This window comes from Elaeis guineensis, chromosome 2, assembly GCF_000442705.2.
Source record: "Elaeis guineensis isolate ETL-2024a chromosome 2, EG11, whole genome shotgun sequence".
Lineage (NCBI taxonomy): Eukaryota > Viridiplantae > Streptophyta > Magnoliopsida > Arecales > Arecaceae > Elaeis > Elaeis guineensis.
The window spans coordinates 119,995,003-120,015,837 of record NC_025994.2 but is presented as its reverse complement, the minus strand read 5'-3'; the positions used below and the strand labels follow the sequence as shown (position 1 = coordinate 120,015,837).

The window sequence follows — 20,835 nt, the reverse complement described above, 5'->3', positions numbered from 1 at the left end:
TTATTGCATGTCGTTTTGTTTCCTTTATGAAGCAACCCGAAATCTTCACTTCTTGTTGGGGATTAGTTTATATCAAGCAACAAGTCAACACCTGGCATATCACAGAAGGCATTGGACCAAACTTAACCGCAGTTTTGAAAGATTATTATTCAGTGTTATGGTGGCTGGAAAATCCTATAAATCTGGGATAATCTTGACTTTTACAAGATCACCAGCTAGGTCGATACGTTTATTTAGTAAAGCATGCAGCAGCTTTAAGATGAGGCATTATGCATTATTAGGAAAATACCTATTCATGAGGATAAACTAACGAAAATGAGCTTAGCCGGTGGGACTTGATGTGTTAGCCATTGAGCGTCCGTATAACTCTTATGACATTAGTTATTGGGTTCCTTAATAAGAGTTAGGTCCCGGGGTACCTTAAGTTCGATTTTTGGGTGCAACGATTCAGTTTTCCAGGTGAAGAAAGTGCTTTAGCTCTCAGTTCATCGCTTTGTCCGAGCTGGTTTCATCTGTCACAAAGGGTAGTCAGGATATTGTTTGTATCTGAAATCTTACGAGCAATGATGGAGACGATGTTTGTTATATGCATTCTCGCTTTCAATTCATGTACTTCATTTCTTCCCGAGTCAATAGCCGAACAGGCACCCCGTTACCGGTATGAGGGTTATATGTGATTGATGTAAATGTTTTGTGCCCCTTACAGAATGGGGCGGTGTTTTTGCGTGTCCGAGGTTCATGGTTCATGTCAGGCTTGAGGTGGCCGGACATGCTTAGATATAATATTTGATCAGTTTGTGCGTTTTGCACCTTCCGGTTTAGAAGGATATGATGTGAAGAGGGGTGTAGGACGGTAAGGGGATTAAAAACGCCTGCAATATAAACAAGGAGGGAACATCTCTTACATCATCAGAAAAGTAGTACACCTGCATGATTGACATTTCTTGGGAAAACAAGCACCCACATTTCCTGGGATTTGACGTCAGAGATTTTTTCACCTGTCCGTAGCATTTACCATGGCTTGATGCTGCTTCTGTAGTCCTGCCCCCATCTTGCGCACAAATGCCCGATACCCCAACGGCCAACTCTAACGAATCAGGGGACCAGGGATGTGAAGAGCATAAATTGGTACTACCATCTCCATCTTTTCAAGTCTACCACCACAGCACTTATGTTGTCTTTGCTACCCCGAGAGATTGCAAGCTCGGCCAACAAAGCAGCAGCCTCAGCAGCAGAACGCCCGGTAACCGCCTCAGGGAACATTCTTGCAGTCCGACCACTCAGACATTGTCTTGTGATCCTACATGCCACTTCATTAGACACAACATCCCACAACCCATCACTAGCCAGTATGAGGAACTCGTCTTTTCCTGTTCGATTGGTCACGGTGACCTCTGGTTCTGAGGTCACATATGGTTTGAGGTAGTAGTCACCTGCACCAGTTGAACAAATGGCCAAAATAAGATATGTAAACAATTTCTTCAACAATACACTACATATTACAGAATATACACTGACATGCTCTCCATAGTTGATGTATCAGTCATTCATTTGATCGACCCCTTCATAGACATCTATGAAATAAAAAACACACTTCCACTTGCTGACATACTAAAATCTCCTCATTCTAATGGCTCAGAAAAAAGGCATTTGGTTAGACAAGATCATTGAATTGGATATCTACCCTTCAAGAGACAAGGACTTTCAAGACTTCCAGTCCGAAAGGTCATTAACGGGGTATGTAAGTGAGATTTGAATTCTAACTGAGATGCCACAGCATAGTGTGTACAGGTTGCAGCAGCAGTCAGAAGCAGCCTCTGCATTGTCTAGAATGAGTATATGTTCAGTTTCTATACACTGTTTGAAAGGCTCATATAGTGCTAGATTAAAGAGCTATAATTCCTAATTCAGTATTTTGAATCATTAAATTGGCATGACTAAAACTAATGAACAAAAAACTATGTTATCCTGCATCTTCAAAACATAAGAAAGTTCTCAGAACGTCAAAAACACACATATATCAAAGTACATCCTAGAAGGCATGGAGTCTTAACTACGTTTCAGGCTCTAAAAACATGAAGAATTTCAGAAAACCCAATTACTTGAAAATTTAAAAAAGTTTCCCGACCATGTTGGGTTGACAAGTCACTCCCTGAGTCTTCCGCCCATTGACAGTCTGCATGGTACCAAAGCACATTACATTCTACACAGTGATTTATATGAGGCACATGATTGAGCTCAAATATATGAGGTTTGGGTCTATTAGCCGCAACTCATTAAAGTCGAGATCACTGTTACTGTGTCATTGAAGTATAATTGCGGATAACCTGGTAAACTCTAGTTTCACTTTTGAAGGTTTCTTCTTAATACCTATCACTGCCAACCACCATAAGTAAATCCAATGTGTGTGGCTGCTACAGGAGAAACATACCGATAGATCTAGAAGTAGCCAACACTCCTAAGACACGGTAACCGTTCCAGTTGATGACCCTCCCTCCCGCAGCTTCCACTCTTTCCATCTCGTCTGGTCTGTCAGGCTGTACAAACAGAAAATTCTCACCAATATTATTTTAGTGTAACCATATAAGCAGAAACTCAACCACACTTTCAGTTAAGAATCAAAATAGAGCATCCAACATTGCATCATATGCCAGGAAATTCAGCAGCCTAATGAGAAATGGAGCCTGTGAATTTGCCCACTGTTAAGCATCTGTCTACAAATTGCCAAAACTAATATCACGCATATTTTATGAAAGATGCATTTAATCAAATCCAAGATGACTTGGCATTAATAGACGAGTAAAAAGTTTCAGATACATATTCAAAACCCATATGGTCTTGCAAGCTACCATTGCCAATCTTAGATGGGTGTTGATGCATGCACTCTATGATCTGGGGCAATTTCTCTTGCTGATGAGTTCTCAAATGTTAGGAAGTAGCAGCTCTCCCACTCATAAATCACAATTTCTTAGGATGGTCAAAACCAGACAGAACCGTTGGAGCACACATTCCACAAACTAGAATCAGTTAAGGACGTAACAGCTAGCAACTTTCCCAGTCATAAATCATGATTTCTTACGACAGTCAAACCAGAGAACCGATGGAGCACATATTCCACAAACTAGAATCAGGTAAGGACATTTTCTGATTTGGTCACTAAATTGTAAGTTATAAAGAAAGGATCCATGATGGTGGTTGAGGATGCAGTCTCCATGATGGTTCCTATTTGTATATTACAAATTATTGCATGTCTGTGTGTAATGTGAGATTTATTGCTTTGTGGTTTGCAAATTAGAGGAAATGCCTTTCATTAAAAGCTACAGCTTGTGGAAGAATGTTGTCAATAAAAGATGCTGGTCAAAATTTACCAAAATTTTATTGCTGAACATATGAAAGAGTAAATTATAGCAACATCAAGAAAAAGTTGTTCAATCTCAGTAAATGTTCAGCATCTCTTTAAGAAACTGGAATTCAAAACTCTATTCATTGCTATCCTTCTCCATGAACAATTGTCAACTACCGCATGACCTCTTTCTGATACTCAATGCAAGTAATAAAGGCCTACCATCATGGATCCATACACATTATAAATGAAGACACTAATATGTGCATTGTTACTAACAAGGTGTAGACGCATACATGGGGTGGCCCTGCGATGGTGTTGGGTTTAATGCTTTCTATCTAAACCCATAACTTTCCTTTGATTTTTTGTCGGCACACAAGGTGTCCAGTACTTTAGTAGTGATCCAAGCTTACCCATAAGGATTTATCCTTCCTACCCAATACATGTCTTCCTAAACAATTTAAGCAATACTGCTAACAGTAATTCTAGAAAAAGATCAAGAAGACCTATCTACATTACACCCAATATCACAAGGCTCTATACTACCTTTCATTCAGTGTTTAGAAATCCAAAAAGAAGATGCAAGGAAAGAGAAGTCGACAGGAAGGATGAGGAGGATCCATTTGAAAGCAATAATCCAAACAGTAATTACAATGGGAATGACCTTGAAGCACTATCGACATTATACCCGACATAACAAGGTTCTATACTAACTTCTTGTCAGGTTTTGGAATCAGAAGAGAAGTCAGATGTAAGGAAGGAACAGTTGAAAGGGAGGCCGAGGAGGGGGGAGAAAGCAGACAGTACATAAGGTTTCATCAATCAGCCCTCAGATAGTTCCATGACAACAATCTTCAACATCCATGAGGCAGGCAGGCAGGCACGTGTGCATCCATCCATCCATCATCCACCTGTCAATACATGCATTGCATACATATGCATGTGCAAGTGCGTGCACATACATGTACTATATATGTATCATTCCACAAACTATAGTTTGTTTTTCTATATTTTTGAGAAATTCAGGTTTAGTTTGATTTGATATGCCTCATCATCTTTTCATACATAGATTTGGATCAAAGTTTTAGGTGCATATGTTACAAACTAAACTTAGAATAACTACATTTTGATTCCTTCAACTTTTTCCTTGCTGCACATAGACCCCCTGCACTCTAAAATTTTTAAATTAAAACCTTGACATTACATTCCGTTGCAATGTGATCCTTATTAGTGACGTTTAAGTGGTTGCTTCTTTATTTCCTTCTTTGTTCAGTTTGAGAAAATATATGTTATCATTTATGTTTCAGAGCATTATATTTATTGAAGATTCTACCTTTTTCTGGATAAAATCAAAGATTATACTTTACATGTAGAGTGTTAATTATGCAGATTACTATTAGTTGAATTTGTTTGCTTAAAACAGTTTAAATAAGATGTGCCACACACATATGCCTCACAACTTTTTGTTAATAGATAAGTAACAACTTATCCAGCCCATTTAATTCTTTTAGTGCACCAACAATCACCTTTACTCCCTTTCTTAACATGCCAGTTCCTTCACTAATTAGTGACACCCAACAATCCCTGGATACAGAATAGCTCAGCTTTTAGAAAACTAACAAGTCTTTGTCCTAAGAAGAAGCCTGTATGTAGTTTGGAAAAATTGATGTAATGTAATCTTTTCACATGGGGCATAGAAATATTATGCTATAGGAAGCTTCAGCAACTACTTGCTTCATATATTAGTGTACATTCTTTGTATATCAAGTATTTGCTGAAATATTTTAACAGCAATTACATGATCTCTTTTCTATTAGGAAGGTTAAAAAATCATAATAAGACTAATTAAAACACATGTGCACATTGTTAATATTAATTTAAATGTATGTTGTGATTTTATTTTCTTTTATTTAATTTTCAGATGGTAGATTCAGAACTTCTGCAATACTATTCCAGTAATTCATTGGACAGGAGTTCTTTATAATAGAGGGTTTCCAACTGGCAAACAGTCTTCATTGATTAAAAGCATTAAGCTTTCTGTAACTGCTTTTCATGTTCCTAATTGTATAATAATTAATTAATGTATCTCATAATGCACAGAACAAGGTCTGGGCATCTGCGGACGCATGTAAGAAACCAAATGGATTAGAAGCCATAAGTATCTTGTGGCAGTGCATGATAAGAAGTGCAACGAAAAGCCACTATCACTACACAAAATAAAATCTATTTAAACATTTATTATTGCAACATTTGCAGTAACTGTCACCACAAATATTTTACTACTACGTTTATCAACAAATTTCACCATGAATATGATTTCACAATTTCTAAAGCAATGTTTTTTTACTAAACATCGTAATACAACAATTCTTGTTACATTTGTAAACATAGCAATAGACCTACTCTAGTAAATATCACAATAGATGCATTAAAAATATTAAGACAAGGAAAAAACATTATCCGGGTTGCTCGCATGCATCTAAATTTTTTAAGAAATATGGCTATCTAAACTTTCCAAGGAGAGACAAATGCGATTATCATCCCTTCCCACTTTATTCTTTTTCTTATAAACCCTACATCCCATCATGCCCCCAGATCTAGATTCCTTTTCTTTTCTTCCCTCCACTTTGGTGCCACTCATTCATCGTCGCTCACCGCCATAGAATCAACCGACCAGGATCCAACTACAAGAGGTAATATTTGTTCTCTCTTCCTCACATGATAATTTTTTTTTGATGATCATTATTGATAGAAACCTAGGTTTAGCAAAACCCTCTTTTTTAATTTTTTTTTTTTTAAAGAAAACTAAACTACTGCATGGGAGGGGATGGCCGATGAGGGGTGAAGGCAAAGGAGGTAAAGTCGGAGCCGACAACAACATAAGAACATCTAGGGAGGGCTCGGGTGAGGGATGAGAGGCAACATGGAGCAAGATGCATCGCGATTCATAAGAGCAATGGACGCCAGTATCTCTCAAAGGTGGATGTTGTCAAGGGGTGCAGACTGGTGAGAGTGGCAAGGCCAAGAAGAAAGGCTTATTGAGCAACAGAGGAGACCGATAAGGGCAACGAGCAGGGGTAGATCTTGTTGCCGTTGAAGGAGAACATCCCCTCTTCACTTAAAGATCCGGCCAAAGGCAGCGATGCCAAAAACTCCAGCAAAGAGGGGAGGCGAAGGATGCTGTCAGTTGCAACCACCGTTGACTCAACAAATATAGGAGAAGTGACCAAACAAAGGAAATTTGGAGCTGGGATTGACATATTCAGGATATTTGGGGATATCCTAGATAAATTTCATATATGTCCAGTATAAAGCTGGAATCAGGATTTTCAGAATCATCCCAAATCAGATGGTTCAGGGCGTGCTAAACCAGACCGATGGAAAACTAGGACGGTTCCAACTTGGAAAGCAGCACACACCGGCGTCGAGAGAAAAAGAGGAAGAAAGAGGAGGAACAGAGAGGAGGATGCCGCCGGAGGCCGATAGTGGCCCACTGCATCCGTCAAAGGGTCGCAGAAGCCTCTGCGACTCGGTTCGCCTGATAGGATTGTTAAATGAAAGAGAAAGAGAGAGGGAGGAGCAACTCACCGAAGGGAGGATGGGATGGCAAAGGGGCTGTTGGAGGTTTTCAAGCGACCGCCGTGGCCAGCAGATGACGAAAATCGTGCAGCTGGAATCGCAGCCACGGAACAGGGGCGACAGCCTCTATTAACGTGTCAGTTTTTTTATAAAAATGAAGATGAACAGTGAAGCCAATAAAGCATTTGCCGACTTTACTTTTTAAGAGATTTAAAAAAAAATTAAAAACAGTGAAGTCGGCAATCGAATTGCTACCTTTATTTTTTTGATTTTTTTAAAAAAAGCAAAAACAATGAAGTCAACAAATGGTTTGTCGGTTTCATTTAAATCCCAATTTTTTTAAAAAACCGCGTGAAACAGGAGCGTCACCCCTATTTCATGCTTGCAGCACCACGCACGTGGACTGCACGGTCCGACGGCCCCTTCGACTCCTTCCCCTCCCTCCCTTTCTTTCTCCCCCCTCTCTCTATTTCTCTCTCTTTCTCTCTTTTCCTCCTCCTGATTCTCTTCCTTTTCTTGTTTCGGTTCACGCCAGTCCGGTATGGTATGGATCCATACCGATCCGTACCACCGATCGACCGACACGGACTCCGGTACCGAGTCCGCAAACTTTGGCTGGAATAATGAGCATATAAGTGGTAGATTGGAATATATTTGTATTTAATAGATAACAATCCTAGTAAAAACATATTAAAATTCAATTTAGAGGAAATTTAGGAGAGATTTGATACTCAAGATCATGATAATAATCATGATGTAGGAAAAACTTTAACATTGCTTTTTATTATTAGATATTGGTTTTTAAACATATGAAAAATAACTTTATTATTTGTCGAAAGAAGCTATTATGTCTTGTGAAATTATTCCCAATTTTACACAAATTTGTCCTAAGTTGTTTATATTCGTGAAGTGACTGCTAATAAAAAAAGTCTATACATGGTTTACTCCATTGAAAGGTCTTCGTTGGTGCATATTTTTTCTCCATCACTTATTTCATATTCTATGTGGCTTCTATTTTTCTATGCAATTAAAAGACAATTAGAAAATGGAGTCATAGATGATTTGAAACACAAAGCCACCCTTTTCTTTCCATCTTGTACATTAACTTTTCTCTATTTTTTTCCCATCATAACTATAGAACCTAATATTTCTACTTGATCTTTTTGATATGCTAGGTTCCCGATGCAAGCAACCATCATAACCCCCACTCTACAGATCACCAGTTACACTCTCTTGCATCTAATGATAATCCTCCATCTACTAGCCCTAATGGTAAAACTATAACTATTTCATATTTTAAAACATTTTTATTATCATATGTGACACGTGTATTTCATGCTCTCCCTTTTTCTTTCAGGTCCTATGGGTTGATGTGTTCTTTTACACTACTTTTACAACTTCGACATATATGATCCAGAACTTATTTTTCTACTTGACTTGAAGATGTGAATTTGTGGATATTTTTAATTTTTTTATGAATTTTATTCAAGCAAATACATTGGATACCTTTTGGCTTCAATTTCAGTTATATAAATAGTTGTTAATTTGGAAATGTGTATTCAATGTGGATCTGGTGTTGGCATAGCTATATGAATTTTATATGGTGAAATTTAAAATGTATGCAAACAAGTTTATGCATGTTGTTAATCATGATAAATACAGGAAAAAAAGGTCCGTCAAGCCATGATAAAAATGTCACAAGACCAATGAACGGATTGGTTTCTGGCAACATTTAAAAACATCAAAACTCACGCTTATAAATGTAAAAGAACAATAGATAGAACAATTTTATGCAACTGATGAGGATAACATTAACACTTATAATTGTTTCTATACTTCCTATTACTTCAATTATAGTCACATTCATGAAATGTTAGAGTTACACTTACAAATGTTGCATTAGCCAAATAGATAACATATTTAAGGGACATATCAGTAAATGTTGCAACAAAATACTAAAGTGACATTTAAAGTTGTCATCTAACCTGAAAATTAAAATGGTTATTTCTTTGCTAACGACGTTTATAAATGTCACATACGGTTGAATAGTTACGTTTATGACAAACATTAGACAAGCTTATGACCTACACTCATGCTTAGCAAAAAATGTCACTTAAACTTAAAAACGATGGTGGCTTACGTCACACTTCTGATAAACATCGGTAAGGCATTGCTTAAACTGTATTATGATTTTTTTTTTGGTTTTCTATGACATTTATTGCAATACCATGATAGACTATATTTGTCGTAGTGTATAAGGTAAAAGCGAAGTTATTATTAATTTATTTTTCCACAAGGGATGCAGTTTCTCAATGACCATCATGTCAAAAAGATGCCCAAGCTCAATGTTTGTTCAAGTATTCTAGTTGCATTTTAAATGAAAAGATGGACAGTGAACAATAATCACAGAATTTATTCATTTGAAGGAATGTCTGAATCTGAAACAGCCAGCAGATCTGTAATACTATTCTTCTATATCAATAACATCAACAGATTCTGTTGTGTTGATACTTTTGATGATTTCTTCATTCAACCTTTTACACGTTTCTTCCTATCTTCTTTTCAGGGCCACTAACACTTCTCATTTTCTTTCTCTTTGCAATGGCTGATAGAATTCTCCCTTTTTTCCCCTCTTTGTATGGTTCATAGAAGTTCTCTAGACACTCCGGATTGTATCCTTCATCCAAGTATCTAGGTCTCATGTCAGGGTTTAAGCCGTTCAATTAGCAAAGGATGATCATTGTGAATTTAATAGTGTATGCAGCTACCCGAACAAGTGGATATAATACAGGTAAATATTGCATGTCACATGCAGACTTGATGGGGCATCAACTAGGAACATATAAAATGCAGATAAAGTATTAGGAAATATGTAATATACTAGCATAAGGAGAAAAACTAAATGCAAAGAGAATACTTTACATCATCGACCATCTATTTACACGTAACTTTCCCATCTCATTTGTAGGTCTATATCTTCCCTCCTCTCTTTTGACAACTCACCATGCAATCTTTTCCCACTGAGAGCGCAGGTTCCCTAGCCAATGCAGTTCAACTCATGGAAACATTGAATCATTGTTCTTGGATCAACCATACAACTTATATTTTCATAACAGACAAGGAATCTTGCATGGCCAAGAATCAAAAGAGTTTTATAGCAGGCACAGCAAAATAACAGAAACATGTTTTGGGGAACAACATTCTCAAATTGCACTGATGAAGTTAACGTAACTACCGTTCAAATAGATCTCCTTAATCCATATCAACATATGGATCCACTCGCAACATTACAAATGTTTTGCATGGCCAGTCCAAAGGGGGATTCCATCATTATTTTCCTAAAAAATTCTTTTGATCGTAACATGTGATTGTCAAGTTAGATTCAGCTCAAAAGACCTAAGGTTGCGTTTGGTGCATTATCAGACAATTTTAATTTGGATTACCCGGTAATCTAGATAGATTGCCAATAATGTTGATTACTATGTTTCGTATACACACGTAATATTGTAGTAAAATTACTGAAAATATTGATTGACATGTTTGGTATGACAATCAGATTACTGGTAATGTAACATCAAATTTTTAAAATATTCTTAAATCAAATTATTAGTTTAGCATTTTAAATTATTTATTTAATTTTTTTAATAATAAAAATTATTTTAATACTTATTATTATTATTATTATTATTTTTAAATTTTTTTCCTTCCTTCTCCTTCCCCCGCACGCCACACCCCGACACTCCCCGCAACATCCCGCCCGTCGCGCCTCCGACATTGCCCCCAGACCGTCTGCGCCTCCTCCCACCCTCCCGCACCGCCCCCTGTCTCCACCCCATGTCAAACAGCCGCCGCCGGTGGTGGCAATGTCGATGGCAACAGAGAATGGGGCGGTGGAGAAGATCGCTCCGCCCCTTCCCCCCTCTCCAAATACGGCTCCGCCTCTAAACTCCTGCTGTGATAGATCCTCAAATTCCTACTCAAAAACCCCCTCAACAGCAGAATTCGGCTCGCCGGTGACTTCATCCCCTGTCCCCTCGGCGATCCCAACCCAAACCCTAACCCCAACTCCTCCGACACCCTAAATGCCTCGCCCCTCCTTGCCGGCACCTTGATCCTCGGTTCTGGACCTCCCGAATTAGCTAAGGAAGACCCAATCCCCTCCTCCCCACCACAACTGGAGCACAAATCGTAGAAGGGATCGCACCTTCTGCCCTCCTCGAACTCGGCCAGGCACACCATGCACTCCACGACCTCATCCCCATCCCCGCTGCCAGCGGCAGAGAACACAAAGACGGAAGAGGAAGTGACGGAGGAGGTTGAGGAGAAGGTCGTCGGGGAGGAGGATGACAGAGGATGGTGGTTTCATCCAACTATTTCATTCCAGATTACCAAATATTTGGTAATCTGAATAGCCACCCTTCCCTTAGGTAATTCGAATTACCTTCTGGGAGGTAATCAGGATTGCCTCGACGAGGAAGATGACGGAAGAGGGTGGTTTCGTCCAACTATTTCATTCCAGATTATCAAATATTTAATAATCTAGATAACCACCCTTACTTTAGATCATGAAATGCCGTACTGTTCCGTACATCCGTATCGTATCATACCGATCTCGTATCGGTACGCCATACTGAAACGTACCGATATTATCGTACCATATCGAACTGCGTACCGACATTAAATAGAATTTCATCGGTACGGGGTCCGATACCGATACAGCGAACTTTGCCTTAGATAATCCGAATTACCTTCTAGGAGGTAATCTGGATTGTCTCGATAATTCAGATTACCATCAAAAGAACGTACCAAACGTAGTAATTCGGTGAGATCCTTTTAAAATGTCAGTAATCTAGATAGATTGCCAACTACCAAATGCAACCTAAGAGATCATCCAAATAAACAGACTCTCTGAATCCTCAATTGAATGAAAAATTATTAGTTGGACCTGGTTCACGATGGACAACTAATAATTTAATCCTTTTTCCTTCCATTTTCTTGGTTCCATGTGCGACGACAATACATACTACCATGTATTGCCTTCTCCACCCTACCATATATTTAATTTCCTTTCCCTGCTTCTAACTAATAAATTATCCGTGGTCCACCGTGAACCAAGTCCAACCAACAATTTTCCTGAAGGAAGTCTGAAAAAGCGAGGGCATTCCGGGCATAGAAAGAGTGAATCAAATTAAAAAGATGTCACAGAGACCCAGCTAAAGCTATTCTAGAGAGATATTGGTGTAGGTTGTGGAGCCCAAGGCTCCTTCCCTTCTTTTGTTTGAATCCCACCTTCCACGAGCAACACATGTTAGAATCTTGGACAATTAAAGGAATTTAAATCATAACTGGAATAATTAGGTACAATTAATAATGGTAAGGGGAGCAAATCAACCTAGGGTTACAGAATACTAGAATAGTATACCTTGTGATCCGAGGAGAGGGGCACGGCGACACCGCCGCGAGAGAGTACCGCCCTCGAGTCCCCGCAGTTGGCCACCACGATCCGCCTCGCCCCCACCACCGCCACCACCGCCGTCGACCCCACCGTCCTCTCCGCCGCCTCCGCCCCCGACCCCGCCGAGGCCGCCGACACCTCCCCGTCCACCCTCAAGAAGCTCGCCGCCATCGCCTCCCTCCACCGACGCCCCTCCTCCTCCTCCTCCCCCCGCTCCTCCCCGGCGGCGACCACCTCCTCCGCCAGCACCACGTGGAGCCTTTCACTACACGCCTGCGCCACCCTCGCCCCGCCGTGCCCGTCGTACACCCCGAAGAAGTCGTAACCTCTCGCCGCTACCGCGAACCCAGGCGGCGCCACGACCACCGCGTCCTCCATCTCCCTCCGCCTCCCGATCAGCGACACGGCCCCGTGCGACACGCAAGCGTTCTTGCCCTCGCCGCCAGTTTCTAGGACAGCTGCCGGCACGTCGGCGTCGGGATCGGACGGCGGCGACGCCGTCGAAGCCGACGACGACGAGGTGGACTCGGATGGCTCGGAGGAGTCAAAATTCTCCCTCCGGTTCCGCATCCTCTTGATGCTGCCGTCTCGCCCCTCGGCTCTCAACCGCCGGATCTCCAGCTTCCGTCGGTGGGCCCTCTGGGACTTCTTATCAGAAGCCCCCTCCATTTTAGCGTCTTTACAAAGAACCCCCTCGCCGTCCCCCTTCTTTCCTCCTCCTCTGGTCGGAGGGGATTCGGATTCCGTTTCGTCGGTCATGGTCTCAGCGGGAGAAGAACAGTGAAGGCCGGTTGGGGTCTCCATAACTACTATTATTAATAATACCACACTGGGACGAAAGAGAAGCGCGGGAGAGGGGAGGACAACCGTCGGATCGTCCGCGAGCCACGGATGCGGGCCACCTGTTTCAGCCGCGCGCAGGGTCGTACCCCAGGCTCATCTCGACGTGGATCCTTCGGGGTGGAGACGTGGACGGTAGAGATGCAAGGAGGGGAGACACGTGGCTCGGAGGATGGGCGCTTGGGATTTGGCCGTGGCCCCCACGGGTGGTCGAGAAGGGAGTCGAAAAGGGTGGGGACGGGAAATGTGGGGCAGTTTAGGGGGAAAACTGGGAGCTCGTGGAGCCTGCAAAGAGGAGTTCTGGAAGGGGGACACGTGGAGGGACGTGGGATCACCGAGTGGTGAGCGGAACGGAGACCGGTGGGATATTTCGGACGGGGTTAGGGGACGCGTGTCGCGCGGTGCGGCTGCAGGCTGGGCTGGTCCCGGTACGGAGCATCTCGCTCGACATCCTGGCCGTTATTCTCGTGAACCAAACGGGAAAAAGACGGCAGACGTTGGGAATGGCTATTGGAGCCGTCTGATTGGTGAACCTTAGCGATGAATTTTGTCACGGTAGGAGATAAGGGTTTATTTTTTTTGGTTCTGATTGCCACCTTCTCTCTCGGGTTCGGATTGTATATTTCATGCGAGAGGATGATTGATTTTTTTTTTTTTTGTTTCACAACATCAACGAAATGATTGATTTTTTAAAAAAAATATCAATTAATTGGGTAATATATTATATAAATTTTAAAACATTTCAAACTATATTTTGAAATGGACATTGCATAGCCCCGCCGTTGACGCGGCGAAAGAGGATAAATCACTCCGTCGCACGAAGATACAATCCAAAACGCTCACTCTCACAACAAACGGGTGGAGGACCGATACGGCCAACTCACATATTTGTCATCTTTGTGACAAGGCGGCTACAATGGAGTCACGGCAGCCAACTTTCAGGCAACCACATGCATCCACGCACCATGTACTGGTGGTGTCTCTTTTTCCTATTCCTGTGCCATATCTATGTAAACTTTTCAATCTGATTCTTGTGATATAAATGCACATTCAACAAGATCTACCTAAAGAATGACATAAATATTACTGTAAAATATATATTATATAGAAAAGTTTAAAACAATCTTTTTTCCTGTTCTCATAATTACTTATGTTGTTATTTATTATTCTTGCATCAAAGATGAGTTACGGAGAGGAGCAAAATTTTAATGGATGATAATTATGCCATCAACTTCTTTCCCTTTGAGAGAAGGGACGAAAAAACACTGGTGGTATGGATGCACCATCATATGTCTATATATATCAAACCCAAAATCTCGAATTGTAAGTTATTGAACGAAATTTTTATGCAAAATAACATTTTTATGCATATAAACCAGTAGATAATCTCTTTTGTTATCATGCATTTTGTATTTTTTTTCCAAAATAGCATCTATGTTTCTAAACGAAGTTACCTTGGCTTCGTATTATAGATAACTGAAGACCAATTTCACCCTCACTAATAGATACATGGAGGTTAGATCTTCGTATGAAAGAAGGATTTATCTTCTTTTGCATTACTCCAACATCAGATCGCGCAATGATCATTTCAAAATTTATGCAAATGGACAAATGGGAGAATTTGGGATGCTTTGAGGTCTATACAAGATGTAATCTAACAATCATCATCATGAAAAAATATTAGTGATCCTTTCACGCGAAAGATACAACCAAAATCCATATATAAAATCACTGCTCCATCGAAAGATGAGTTAACATTTAGTCGTATCCAAGGATGAGCTCACATATGGGGAACAATTACTTGTATAATCAATTTTAGGTTGGGGGAGATGAAGATAGCGTCGCTCTTGGTCAAGTACCGGAGGCAATGGTGCAGTCGAGAAGATGGCAACATGTTGCGTGGGTCAGAACACCTAACCTACCGAGGCTAGTTGGACACGTTAGCCTCTAGCTGGAACAATAGTCAGAGGGAACACTATTCTTGGCAGTTTCACTGGATCCACTTCCCATTCCCAGGTAACTTACTGTTTGAAGCAATTACGTACACTCTACGTAGTTCCATACATCAATGTAGCAAGTAGGAATGCCATTAACACGATTATTTTACTCCAGGGGCCGAATAAATTAAGAAAGCAACTTGATGCCTTTTGTAATCTACCAGATATACATTAGCTTTAGATACAATCCAGTAACCATGCAACTACGAGGCCCTTCAGATTCTCATACCCAACTCTTGAGCCATCCGCGAGACTCCACTCATAAATCACCTGATCCTCCTATCCACCCATGTTTAAAGTATGCATCATGTTCGAGTTAATTTGAAATGCTTAGAATATGCCCTCAAACTTTTTGTGGTTACATAGAGTGTAGATGGGATGTTGTTTGTTCTTGATTAGAAAAGGGAAGCTGCACGGGTTCATTTATTCTTTTGAGAAAAAAAGAAGGATCAGTTATATGCTTCTTAGTATAAATTTTATATGTATGATTATGATACAGTGCCCATTTCAATGATACATGGAAAGCAAATTAAATAAACTTATGTTCATGTTCCCTTATATGCAATTAAAAATAATTAGTAGACAGGGAGGGGTGAAGAAGTGAAGTGTATTTTAAGAATGAGTCAAATTTTAGAGATTCCCTTTCATCAAACTGGACAACTGCAACATAAATCCTTAAGCAATACTTAAAATATCTATAATCTGGTTAAACTTTAAGAAGACATGAACCAGTCATCTATAATATTAAAGATCCACCGTATAAGTTGGTTAGATTAGCAAATGAGTATCTTTCTTGTCTAATGATCTAGACAAAATATCTTTGGACAAAAACACATATCCCTGTCAACTTCCATGCTTCAATTGAACGCAAGAAATCCAGGAGCGTGACCTTTGCAAGCCCCAGTATGTCATTGGCTTTTTGTCATCAAGCCATCAAGTAATATACTTTTGGAAAAATAGGTAGACAAGAGAAGACGAGAAAGGTGGGCATGGTGTTTTGTAACACGTAGCCTCGAAGGTGCCATGACAAACACGTAACGATGGCTCGTGGTGCTTCGTGGGTCTTGACCTTAGCACAAGGATTATAATAAAGAAGTATATGAGATGATGCTTTCATGTGGGGTTGGTCCGCCTCCAAAAGCGTCCGTAGTTCGGACGTGTCGCCTTGAGGCTGGTTTTGATCGCGTAGCCCTTTCTTTTCCCGTCACGTCATCAAAACATGTCCCTTTGACCAATTATAGAAGGCCACCATGACTCCCTCCATTTTGTTGATGCTTGGGACAATGCCAGTTATCACCCCCATTATTTTTTCATAGTCAAATAAATTAAACAATACGAATATAAATATATTCATAAAAATAAAAAACAAAATATTTAAAAATTAAGAAAAAAAAAGATATACAAGAAATCGTAAGGAGTAGTTCCAATACAATCGGCTACAATATTTTTTTTTTTTTTGAATATTAGTCCAAACTATTACTGTCCCTTCGAATAGAATTTATTCAAATATTGCTTGCGCAAAGAACGGGAATATAATTTTAATTGAAATTAGCTTTCAAGATATTATATAGATATAGCATAAAAAGTGAGAATCTTAAAAAGATTAGAATGAGACTTAATTGAAAATAAATCAAATTATTGATTGTACCATAAAAATCTTTATACCCATGTCCTAATCAACCCCCAGAGAGGAATATGTATTTCTAAAAGATCTTTAATATTGTATCCAATTCCAAAATTAGACTTATACATATGTTCAGTAATGAGAAAAATAAACATAATAACTAAACGATGATGAGCAATGTCCGTCAACTATAAATTTTATGTTTATGAATGAAATCCCTTGAGAAGGACTAGAATGGCAGTTTTAGCTTTTTGAGAAGTACTAAATAAATGACTACTTGAATTAGGATTTTGAGCAAAAAAATTTCACAGACCCATTAAAAATAGTTCTAACCTTTAAAGATGCGGTAATACATCTAAAAAATTATTCCATCTGATGTACTCTCTCTTGATTCGAAAACATTGATGTGGATTAAATCTCTTGCTCAAGCCAAGGAATCCACTCCAAAAAATCGTGACAAATTATGAATGAGACAAGATTCAACATTTTTGAACCATAAAACACTCGATTTCCATTTGGATCATAAAAATAATAATAAAAAAAAAGCTTATATATAAAGATTCTCATTAATGCACAATCCGTTCGTATACTAATAAACATCCAAATAAGCGATATTCATGAGACCATAGCACCCCCTCGAATAAAAGTTTCCATAGCTGGTTGATCAAAATAAGGATCCCAAATTGCATAAGCAATAGATCTTACATATAAAGGATCCTATATCCACAACTCAAAATTTTCTCGCCAAGTTATATGAAATAAATCTCGAGACATTTATAGAAAGATTATTGCTAACTATCCAAAATATTTAAAAATTAAGAAGAAAGATATATAAAAAAAATCCTAAAGAATAGTTTCAACTAGTACCAATACAATCAACCACATAATTTGCTAATCAATCTGCAGCACTATTGATTTTTCCATTATATTTTTGGATATCAGCCCATACTATTACTGGCCCTTCGAGTAGTATATATTTTGATGTTATAATCCGTACTTGAGCAAATAACAGGAATTTGATTCTAGTTGAAATTAGCTTTCAAGTGATTGTATAAATATAGCTTAAAAGGTGGGAATTAGATCTTCCTATTCTCAAAAAAAAAAAAAAATAAATCCATGTACACGTGTTGCGCCATGTGACAAGAGAAAGGCAGTTGCGTAGAAAAAGTTCACAATATAGACAGTTATTTTATGTTAAACTATGAGAGGTTTATTTAGGGGCAATAAAATAGAAATTATGAACCACACCTAGCTACTTTCATGTCAAACCTAAGAAGCAACATGTGCTTTTTAAATTTCTGCAAAAAATTAGCAGCTTGTACTTGAACTTAAGAAAACTGATGGAAATCAAAGTCTAAACAGAAGCAATTGGCTATTATTTAAGGTGGGATATGACCAGCAACATGCCTCTCAACTCACTGATTACCCACTACCATGCCAATAATATTCTATTGTTCACTGAAATTAACCTCCTAATGAATAGAACAATTAAAAAAAATGGGTTTATTTCTACCAAAAAAAAAAAAAAAGGGTTTAAGGTCGCTAGGACACCTTCCAAAGGGTACCTACATCGAACTATGAACAGGTCGCTCCTGGAAAAATCCAAATTTGTCAGTCTTGTGGTATAAGACGAGAGCAATTGATCAGTGAGTTGTGCAATCTTCAAAACTTATTTCTAAATGCTTGATTCATGTAGCATTTTCTTTTACATACCAGATTTCTCGTGTATTCAGAGGGTGACAACAGCTCTTAATAACCAGATTTCTTTTACATACACAAGTTATCTATGGAGGGTTTGAAGGGGAATGAGAATGGCTAACAACAGCTCTTAATAAGGGTCTGTGTCTTCACTTGTGTAATATTTATTACAGGTTGGCCTCTTTCAATGAAGAAGGAAAAAAAGCATGTTACTTATGTATTCGATGGAGGCTCAATAATTTTGTACCAACAACATTAACAGCACGCTATCTGCTGGCGATGGCCCAGTGGTTGGTGAGATCTCAACTAAATCAAAACCAAGGTAGGGAAGCCGGGAGCACAGATAAAGGCCATAAATTTTCAAAACGTCGGGTACTTAATTATTGATCCCTCGGTTGACGTCACTCTAACGAAAACTTCCTGTTGATCAAAACTATAACTTCCGATTCCTATTCAGAATAACATATTAGTTTGGGTGTGAGATGATTTTAAAAATACAAAAAGTATCCTTTCACATCTATTTTACAAAATGATCCTCATTCCGTACTTTACAACCTATTTTTCTGTTTTTTTTTGGAAGAAACAGTAGAAGGCCATTCTTTGAGAGATTTGCTGTCTGTCCTTGTCCTTCCAAATTCGACAAAACTCAGATCTGAATATTTTGATGTGGACATTCACTTTTTAAGGAATTTCTTACCCATTATAGCCTTCTCAAATTGCTTCGAATGCAAATCAGGTTTTGAGAATTTTTCTACTTGTTTTGGCCTTCTCAAATTTTATTATTCTTAGGTTAGAATATTCTGATACAAATATCAGGTTTTAAGGAATTTCATTCAGATTTTTCAATAATTTTGTTCTTTATTATTGTCAAAGGGGGTTTAAAGGAGCTTATCTAGCATTTAAATGACCTCATCTAGCTTTCTAATAGTCATGTATTCTAAGAACATCAAAAATCTAGTTTTTATGATTGTGCGCTCTTATGGTAGCGAGGGCCATATTATTTTAATTTCACATGACTCAACCCTCGATTACATTGTCAATGAAATAGTAGAGAGATAGAAATATCTATTTTCTGCAATGATAGAAATCAAATTCTATATTTCTAACAATTCAAGAATGCTTGTTAAATTCATGGTGGATAACGATGTTAGGAATATGCATGAAATATATTTGAAGTTAAAAGCTGCGATAATTGAGATGGTTGTATCTCATTGTGTATCCTCAACTGAATCTCCTAAAGTGGCAATCAATATGAGGTAATGCAAAATTTAATTACAAATTATATATCTATTTTTATTTTTTATTAATTATTTTGTATATTTATATATAGTTGCAATATGAATATAGTACTTATAATATATGTAATAGTTCAAAATTAATTGATAATATAATGAAAGAATAATCCATTTATATTGTAAGGATAGCGGTCTAATCCATAATGTTGAACATATAAGTTGTAAAAATGGTCAAATGATTGATTCATCTCGTTTTTCATCATTTGCTGGCTTACATAATTTCATTCGATTTATTAAAAAAATAAGAACTACAATTTAAGATGAATTAAGTCAAAAAAATACGTTGGATGCTTGGAAAAGCTTCATAGAAGATGTAGGTCAAGAATTTAAGGATGTTGAAATCCTTTATGCTATAATTTTCAAGTTCTGCATTGCAAATTGCAGAGATTTTGTGTTTGTCAAGAATGATTGTGTGCGTGTGATCGTGAAGTGTGCATATAATGGATGTGGATGGTGCATTCATGCTTTTCACTTTGGGAATCAAGATGGCACATTGCACACAGTTAAATGAACTTTGCACACAGTTAAATTAATATTGTACATAGTTGATTTAACATGGATGCAGTTAACTAAATATGATATACAGTTAAATTAATATAGTATATCATTAAATTAATCATGCACATAGTTAAATTAACATCAGACATAATTAATCTAACACTGTACATAGTTAAATGAACTCTCAATATAGTTAAATTAATATTGTATATAGTTAAATTAATATGGTACACAGTTAATTTAATATGATACGCAATTAACTAAATATGATACACAGTTAAATTAATATAGTACATAGTTAGTTTAATATGGTATACAGTTAAATGAACTCTATATACAGTTAAATTAATATTACACATAGTTCAATTAACATAGTACATAGTTAATTTAACATGGTACGCGTTAACTAAATATGATACATAGTTAAATTAATCCTGTATAGTTAAATTAACATTATATACAGTTAATTTAACACTACACATAGTTAAATGAACTCTACATATAGT

At 38.3% G+C, this 20,835-nt stretch overlaps 1 protein-coding gene across 1 annotated transcript; it reads right to left on the bottom strand.

Moving 5' to 3' along the window:
* Positions 1 to 859: 859 nt before the first annotated feature.
* On the bottom strand, positions 860 to 13,431 carry LOC105039916 (protein phosphatase 2C 51). The gene is made up of 3 exons (XM_019854769.3): positions 12,345 to 13,431; positions 2,432 to 2,537; positions 860 to 1,433 (listed from the first exon to the last, which is right to left on the bottom strand). Exons 1-3 carry the CDS (start codon positions 13,179 to 13,181, stop codon positions 1,132 to 1,134), a joined length of 1,245 nt encoding a protein of 414 aa, XP_019710328.2. The 5' UTR covers positions 13,182 to 13,431; the 3' UTR covers positions 860 to 1,131.
* Positions 13,432 to 20,835: the final 7,404 nt, after the last annotated feature.